At 42.5% G+C, this 9,201-nt stretch overlaps 1 protein-coding gene across 1 annotated transcript in view; it reads left to right on the top strand.

The window, feature by feature from the left end:
* The window catches only part of LOC120985552, a 160,642-nt gene extending 152,746 nt beyond the window's left edge, over positions 1-7,896 (top strand). The window contains exons 14-16 of the mRNA XM_040413559.1: positions 533-607; positions 2,620-2,733; positions 6,528-7,896. Of these exons, the coding sequence (XP_040269493.1) occupies positions 533-607; positions 2,620-2,733; positions 6,528-7,769 (1,431 nt within the window). The 3' untranslated portion in view covers positions 7,770-7,896. The remainder of the gene's footprint in view (positions 1-532; positions 608-2,619; positions 2,734-6,527) is intronic.
* Positions 7,897-9,201: the final 1,305 nt, after the last annotated feature.

A 9,201-nucleotide genomic window follows, 5' to 3' on the forward strand; every position in this document is an offset into this window, starting at 1 on the left:
AGTGACGTCACATTCATAGGTCAAATTGCCTAGGCACAGCTCAGCCCCGTTGAAGTGAATGGAGCTCAGCTGTGATACCAAGCACAGCCACTATACAATGGACCTGTCACTTCTCCTAACATGTCTGTTTTAGTTAATGCTTGCATTCCCCATGCAACAACAATTGTGGAGCATCTGTTCTTATGACTCTATGTTGTGCTATTCCTCTGTTATTCCTTCTAGAAATTTATAAATGAATTACCAGCAAGTGCAACTAGGGGGTGTATCCCTGCAAAGTCTGACACTGGCAGCACAGATTGTGCAGACACCTACCTTGTAACACCCAGTTGGACCTGCTAGCAATTCATTCATAAATTTCTAGAAGCAAACATGAAAATATGCTCCATAATTGTTATTATATGGGGAATGCAAGTAGGTACTAAAAAAGTCAAGAGAGCTGACAGGTACTCTTTAAAAGAGCTAGTTATTGTTGGACATCCAGAATTTTTATATAAACAGCAAGTTAATCTACATGTTATGTTTGCAACCATAGAACTCAACAGAAGAAGCTGTTCCAGAGATTTGTCATCTGATAATGGAGTGGGTCTCTTATTTGCGCTCAAAGAAGGTGAATACTGATGTGTGGAGGCTTCTAAGTTCATGTGCCTGTTATTATGATATGTAGAGAGCACTGTATAGAGCCCTTGTATTCTGGAAATCAATGGCAGTTAAATAGCACAGACTTCACCAACGAAATCTCAGTTTTATTTGTGACATATCAGAAGATCATTTTAAAGGGAATCTGTCAGCTCCAAAACACCCCCCCAAACTAGAGTAAAGCTACTTCACACCTCCAGTGTGAAACCCCGGCATAGTTGTTCTGACAAGTGGAGAATCGGCTGCAGCATGCAGCGGTTTGTGTCTGGCCTGTTCTCCGCATGTCTGCCGGAATGCGTGCGAATCTCCGGCGGGCCCTATTATTCTGATCCAGCAGTGCCGGATCTGGCGAATGTCGCTGAATCCAATTAAATAATTTTTATCTTCATACTCACTTGCTTTCCAATGCTGTGCTCCGACAAACCAGCAGTAAAATGTATTACGAGGACTACTCTTTGACCTATACACACCGCTTACTCTAGTTTGGGGTGTGTTTCGGAGGTCACCATGAAATGCGGTGCAGTCTGCATGAAGTATGTTATAGCGCAGGAGAAGCTTTGCTGATTGATGTCTAGTTTTGTGGGAATCAATTCAGTAAAACTTGTAATTTATACATTGATATCTGCTTTTTCTGACTTCAGTTGTACATGGAGGAGGTGTTACTAGTGATTGGAAGCATTCCCTGTGTAATAGTGTATACAGGGATAACGGTCAGTCACTGATAGCTGTACACAGGAGAGGTGTTATCAGTAATTGATAGCATTCTCTTTGTAAGTGTGTATACAGAGATAGCTGTCAGTCACTGATAGTTGCACACAGGAGAGGTGTTATTCAGTGAGTGATAGCATTCTATGTTTAAGTGTGTATACAGAGATAGCTGTCGGTCACTGATAACTTTATACAAGGAAGGTGTTATCAGTGATTAATAGCATTCTCTGTGTAAACATGTATACATAGCTGTTAGTCACTGATAGTTGTATACGGGGAGGTGTTATCAGTGATTGATAGCATTCTCTGTGTAAGACAGAGATAGCTGTCAGTCATTCATAACTTTACACAGGGGAAGTGTTATCAGCGATTGATAGTATTCTCTGTGTAAAGTGTGTATACAGAGGTAACTGTCAGTCACTGATAGCTCTACACAGATGAGGTGTTTGTTATCAGTGATTGATAGCATTCTCTTTGTAAGTGTGTATACAAAGATAGCTGTACACAGAGGAGGTGTTATCAGTGATTGATAGCATTACTGTGTGTAAGTGTCTATACATAGATATCTGTCAGTCACTGATAACACCTCCCCAGTGATCAATGAAATCAGAAATAGCAGAGATATAAATTTATAAATGATCGGTTATACTGAATATTTTTCCCACACAACCACATATGAATCTTCTCAGCTCCTCCTGCTCTATAACATGCTGCCTGCAGAGTACACTGTATTTTATGGTGACAGATTCTTTTTAAATGGTTTTCTCCTTTAAAGTGATCTTTTCCATCATTGGTTCTATAACAAATGGAAAAGTTATCATTCTCTCTTATTCTTTCTATATTAAATGTTGCACAAAAGATTGGTCCCCACCTCTCAAGTGACAATTGCAAGTACAATTTAGCATTTGCAGAATTTTGTGCATACTGGTGGAAATTTATCAAATTGGTCGAAAGTAGAACAGGCTTAGTTGCCCATAGCAACTAGAGTCCACCTTGTGGGCAACAAAGCCATTTCTACTTTACACTAGTTTGATAAATCTCCTCCACTGTCTCCTCTACTTTTATATGGCAGACATAAAAGCTTATAGACATTCCTTTGTACTGTATTTGAGCTATAGACCTGGCCTTTTCTATTTAAAGGAAAAGTTTTGGAATGCTGTAGTGAATGAGTTACATGGTCTGGGACTCCTGCCCACTTTTTCAAACATTGTTGAAAAATACATTAATGAACCTGCCCTGTTGTCTTTGCATTTCATCTTTTTTTCTCTTATTCAGGTACGCTTTCAGCACTGGAAAGAGTTTGCTGAGGGGGTTCAACAGGTGTTGTCAAATCCAGTCTGCCCAAGCACTCTTCTAACAGCTGTAGAATATCTGCATAACATATCTGAGGTACAAACAGCATTTAGCCAAGCACTACAAAATAATTCTTAGAAACTGCACATTTCTCATGAGTAATTAGCCTATACCATTAAAACCTATGTACAGTAAATTTCTATTGATGCATCAGACACTTCACTATTAAAGAGGTATTCTGGTTATAGCAAGTTATTCCCCACAGGAAGATCACTGGGGGTCCAACAGCTGGGACCCCTACCAATCATAAGAAGGGGGGCCCCAGTAATGAATCGAGTAGCAAGTCGGGCATGTGTCATAGAGATGAATGGAGCAGCAGTGTGTATGCTCCGACCTGTTGCTCCATTAGTTTCGGGGGCCCCATAGGGTACAGGATTCTCGTTGTCTTCTCATTCCCCCACTGCTCTAACATCTATCCTTTGGATAGGGGATAACTTTTTACACCCAGAATACCCCTTTAAATATCCATAAGCTTTTAAATAAATAGATTGCTTTCTAGGAAATACTCGTTTATTCTACAAAATGCCTTGGTTTGGTGCAGTGTTAAACATAGTTAATTATAATGAGGTAGAGTGTCTGTATTTAACGTGACCTGTAGTTAAGACAACATGAATATGCTGACAGGTTCTCTTTAAAGTGTGCCTGTCATTATAATTTTTTATTGCATACAGAACATGGTACAATAGTGCATATATATATATATGTGAAACTTTTCAATATAGCTTATAAAAAAGGTTGCCTCTTCCTCGCCTTCCATCATCATGTGGTCCTCCTTTCCCTGTCTGCAGGCTTTCTGTAAATGGTGGGTCAGTAAAGGTAGCACAGTAAATGAAGGCACAGAAAAGAAGGGGTTGATTCTGCAGTCACTCGGTCTCTGCCCATGTGTAAGACTAATGCTGTGAGAGGGGAGTGGCAGAAGCATGGGGGGGGGTGATATTTGATTGGTCAGAAGAAAAGGGCATGCAGCTCCAGATGTATATGTACAGAAATGATACAGAGGGAAGGAAAAACACACAATTGCAACATTTCTGGTTGTACTACACCTAGTACACACCTATAGTTGCCTGAGGAGTAATTTTTTTATGTCAGGCTCAACCTTTTAACACTACTTTTAACTTTTAGGGTACGTGATTTGGTGTTGAAGGAAATAACTGACCAAATAACCGAAGTGTGAACTCGGCCTTAAAGAGAACCTTTCACCACTTTTGACATGTTTGTTTTAATAGCTTTATGCATTTCCCATGTAATAACAATTCTGGATCATCTATTCTTATGTTGTGCCATTCCTTTATTATTTCTTCTAGAAGTTATAAATGAATTGCTAGCAGTCTGCAGTAAGGGTACAAAGGGTGGTAACCAGTTGGGGGTGCACAGACTCACTCTACCTGCACAGACTCACTCTATCTAATCAGTGCTGCCAGTTTCAGTCTATGCAGGTACACCTCCCCCCCCCCCCCCCCCCCCAACTGGTTACCAACCCTCTGTACCCTTACTGCAGACTGCTGGCAATTCATTCAAAACTTCTAGTAGAAATAATAAAGGAATGGCACAACATACCGACATAAGAATAGATGCTCCAGAATTATTATTACACAGGGAATGCATTAAACTATTAAAATAGACACGTCAGGAGAGTTGACAGGTCCTCTTTAACCAGTTAGTCTCATACACGCCTGTGTTTAACTTTCCATTTTTCTGATCTGTCAGAAAAACTGAAAAATGAAAAATAACTATCAAGCTTGTGTGTGGAAGGAAAGCACCACACCGAGCATAGGAGGGAAAGGGGATACCGGAATAAGGCCTGGAAACTAGGTAAGGAAGATGGACACCTCCTAGAGCGGGCATCCTCAAACTGCGGCCCTCCAGCTGTTGTAAAACTACAATTCCCACAATGCCCTGCTGTAGGCTGATACCTGTAGGCTGTTCGGGCATGCTGGGAGTTGTAGTTTTGCAACAGCTGGAGGGCCGCAGTTTGAGGATGCCTGTCCTAGAGAAAACCCTTACTCCAGTCCTGACAGACTTCCAGTATGAACAGGCCCCAAAGGTAGGCAATTTCATACACCGTATACCTAGAATCCTATCTTACCCTATAGGACCCTGGAACTAATGTCAGGACTGAGTCTACCTGTTCCTCCAAAGGGAAGGACGAACAGGAGTCTCCCTCAGGCCTAATGACAAACAGGGAAAGGCAACACACACATATAAACAAAATACAAAAGGGAGAGGAAACACTTTTCTTCAATGAAGCTTTGGTAGCACCAGGAACTCAGCTGAGAACCAAACACAAGCTAACCACAAGTCCAACAGAAGCTATGAACCGCATATCATAGTGGGAGAAACAACAATAAATTACCACAATAGCCACACCTGGGGAAAGAAGGTGTGGCAAGCACAATAAACAACACAGATGTCATTTGATCCAAAAGGAAAACATGTCAGATCAAACCACGTGTTGCCAGTCTCACAGATTTCCTGCCACCTGTCGCGGGAATGTCCAGATGTCTCAGTATGTCCGTGACAATAACTGCTCCGTCTTATTTTGAGCATCACTTGTGATCAGTTTGCATTAATTCTGTCATCAGTAATTTTTGACTGGAGAAAGAGTACTGCATGCATTTCTCCTTAATAAAATAACTGATGTCTGATGGAACTGACGCAAACTGATGATCAAAAATAACTGATGTCTGACAGAACTGATGCAAACTGATTACAACTGATGCTCAAAATAAGACGGATTAGTTAGGTTAATTTCACACTAGCACTTGTATATCTGGCAGGCTGTTTCAGCAGATAAACTACCTGATATATCTCTCTGCATTGCAACATTGCCAGAAGCTACAGTTTTTGGCGCCCGGCCCCATTAACCCTGTTTTCGTCCGGCCGGGTTGCGACCATATCTCCACCAGTCTCTATTATAGTTAATGGGGCTGGATGGCAACGCTGTAGCTTGCAGAGAGATCTAGCAGGCTGTTCACTGCCGGATATACAAGCGCTAGCGTGAAACTAGCCTTAGTCTACACACCTGCAGGAAGGTATTTGTTCTTCTGATGGATCAAAAGAACAGAAAGCTCAATGCAGTAAACTCAGCCTTAGGGTACTTTTACACTTGCATTGCTGGATTCCGGCAGGCAGTTCCGTCGCCGGCAATCTGTATGCAAACGGATACCATTTGTATACGGATGCGGATACGTCTCACAAATGCATTGCAATACGGGATCCGTCTCTAAGGTTGTCATCCGGAAAAACGGATCCGGTATTTATCTTTTTCACATTTTTAAAGGTCTGCGCAGACCGCAAAACAAGTTCAGTTTTTCCGGAACACTTAGGGGCGGATCAAGCATTAATGCATTTCAATGTAAAATAATGCTGGCATTCCGGCAAGTGTTCCAGAATTTTGGACGGAGAAAAACCGTACAGTGACTGAACTCAAGACATCCTGATGCAAACTGAACGGATTGCTCTAGATTCAGAATGTATTAGGATAAAGCTGATCAGTTTTTTTCCGATATTGAGCCCCTAGGACGGAACTCAATACCGGAAAAGTTTAACGCAAGTGTGAAAGTACTCTTAAGTTAGAAATCTGTAGTCACCTTTTCATTGCTAGTGACAAGTATAGGGTCCCCACTTATAGTGTTCTTCGGATGTATTCACTGGTGATGAAATTATCTATTGGTTGGCAGTCAACAGCATTTGATTGAATTTGATAGGATATGAAATCTTGTATTTAGGATTTTACGCAAAGAAATGGTGTGTAAAACGTTTGCTCTACTTCAGAATTGTTTTAGAATATTTAAGTATCTCATTTGCTTATGTATATTTCTTTCTGACAGCTATTATACCTGCCTCAATACTTTTTACAAGGAAAACACTCAGCCACAAAGCCTTGCAAAAATATCACTACTGAACTGCATCTTGATGCCACCTCCAGTCCTAGAAATCTTGCTTTTGATTTAATTATCTTCGATTTGAACTGGTTGCTACAAGACATCTTTGGCATATTTGGCAACTTTGCACTTAGCCCAGCATCTGGAACAAATAAAGAACGGTGGAGTTCACAAGAAATTGCTGCTGCCTTGAACGTGACAAATGGTGAAGTAGACCTGAAAGATGTACTGGAGTTACTGGAAGCATTTCAGCTTGTTTTTAAAACACAAGAAGAGGAATTTGTGGTGCCTGGCTGGCTGAAAAAGAGAGGACCAGAAAGACTTGGGGGATGTGAAAATATGCAAGGTATTGGATATCGCTGGATCAACGGCAGAGGACTGTTTAGCCATTTTTTAGTTGGTCGATTTCAGATCCAGCTTTTGCACATGTTTGGTACAGACAGATGCCAGCTTTGGAAGGAAGGAGCACTTGTAGTTACAAAGGCTCAGTTGAGGGTTGAGGTGTCAGAAGACAGGAGAAATTTATACTTGATTGGGGGTTGGAGATTGAAGGAAGCAGAGGGAGACTGTTACCACCTCTTGGAGAAGGTAGGAAAGGAAGTTGAAATCCTTCTTAGGAATGAGCATGAGCAGCACTATGAGAAACTTCATCTTTGTCCCACAGAGCTGCGCAATCTGACCATCACTTCTGAAGTAGCTACGTTTGTAGGCTCTGTTCGGTCAGCAGGCATAGTAGAAGAACTTAGTGGATTTAGTTTTAAGCAGATTTTGGAAGCCGAAAAAAAGAATGCATCTCTTTGTGGTAAGTGGAATATACATCCATGGGAGTTATTGTTCCCACAGCATGACCCAAGAATGCTGTCCAGCCTTGGAATGGATTGTAGCACACGTTGGCTTGAAGGCGCTACACTATTAACACTTTGCAATTTGCTCGATACCAAAAGTCCTGTAGAACTAAATTGGAAACTGCTGGGAGAATTGCTTGGGAAAGCATCCAACAGTACAGTGACAGAGATTGAGGATGAGGCAAGGAACAGAGGACTATCCGCTACCAAACTTTTATTAGATAAGTATCCTGTATCACTATATCGGCTAAGGGAATGCTTAAATGAGATGGGCAGGGAAGATTGTATAGGCACAATTGATAACATGATGGTACAACTGAATCATAAAGTTGAAAATCATTGAATATGAGTAGTTTTGAGCAAACCCCAACTGTAAAGTTCGGGTCCATACCGAACTTTGCGAGTGGGTACCCGGACCCGAACCCGAACTTTGCTGGAAAAGTTTGGGTTCGAGTTCGGTGTTCGGGCATTTAATAAAGCTTTTGAAAGGCTGCTGTCACCGCCAGTTCTGTGAGAAGGTCTGTTAGACGTTCTTCTCTACCTCTTGCATGACGTTCTTTGTTTTGGTTTCACTTTGTCATCTCCTTTCTTTCTCCCAGCTGTCACCTATTTACACTAATTGTCTCCCTTTATATTCCCTCCCATACTGCCTCACTTTGCGGTTTATACTTCTTCCTGGATGAGTTGTTCACTGCTGGAGGCTGCTACTGCTGATTCCTCAGATAAGTCTTTTTCCTTTATTTCTGTTTCCTTGCTGGCTTGATTCTAGGTGACCCTGACTCCGTCTGTATTAAGTGCAGGGAGCCGGTGGTCGTATCCCCTCACTATTATAGGGTTTTCAGGTGTCACACAGTATAAGGTACATGGGCATGCAATCGTCTACCATTAAGACCTTTGCATGGGCATAGCAGTCAGGGAGAGCTCTAGGGGTTTTATAGGGCTCACCCCTTTGCTCCTTAGTTTGTGATCAAGCCAGTCGGATGTTTATTTATAAGTTCCAGCTTTCTGCAACACCATCCGTGACCATCCGGGAGCCAATCAACAAACTGGCCTTTGAAATGCTGTCATTCCATCTGGTGGAGACAGAGACTTTTAAAAACCTTATGGCAGTGGCTGTCCCACAGTACGTGGTTCCACTACTTTTCCAGGCGAGCCATCCCTGCCCTGCACAACCAAGTGGCGGACAAAATCAGGTGTGCACTGCGCAACGCCATCTGTGGCAAGGTCCACATAACTACTGATACGTGGACCAGTAAGCACGGGCAGGGACGTTATATCTCCCTAACTGCACACTGGGTAAATGCAGTGGCGGCTTGGCCTGAGGTGGATAGCAGTTTGGCGTATGTCCTACCGCCACCGAGGATTGCAGGACATATCTCATTGCCTCCTGTTGCCTCCTACTCTGCACCGCCAGCACCTCAGCTTTGTAAGCACGTCACAACAACCAGCACCACAAGCTCATACAGAATGACCTAGCAGGAGGTAGCATTTCAGCAACGTGGTGGAACAGTACGTGTGCACATGCCTACACGTACTGACTGATGGGTCTCCCCCATTCAACTTCTGGGTCTCCAAATTTGGCACATGGCTTGAGCTTGCCCTTTATGCCTTGGAGATGCTACCTGCCCTGCAGCCAGTGTATTGTCCGAACGTGTGTTTAGCACGGCAGGGGTAATCACAGACATGCGCTGCTGCCTGTCCACAGTCAACGTGAACAAGCTCACGTTCATTAAAATGAACCAGGCATGGATCCCACAGGACTTGTCCGTACCTTG

This window comes from Bufo bufo, chromosome 1 (assembly GCF_905171765.1).
Source record: "Bufo bufo chromosome 1, aBufBuf1.1, whole genome shotgun sequence".
Lineage (NCBI taxonomy): Eukaryota > Metazoa > Chordata > Amphibia > Anura > Bufonidae > Bufo > Bufo bufo.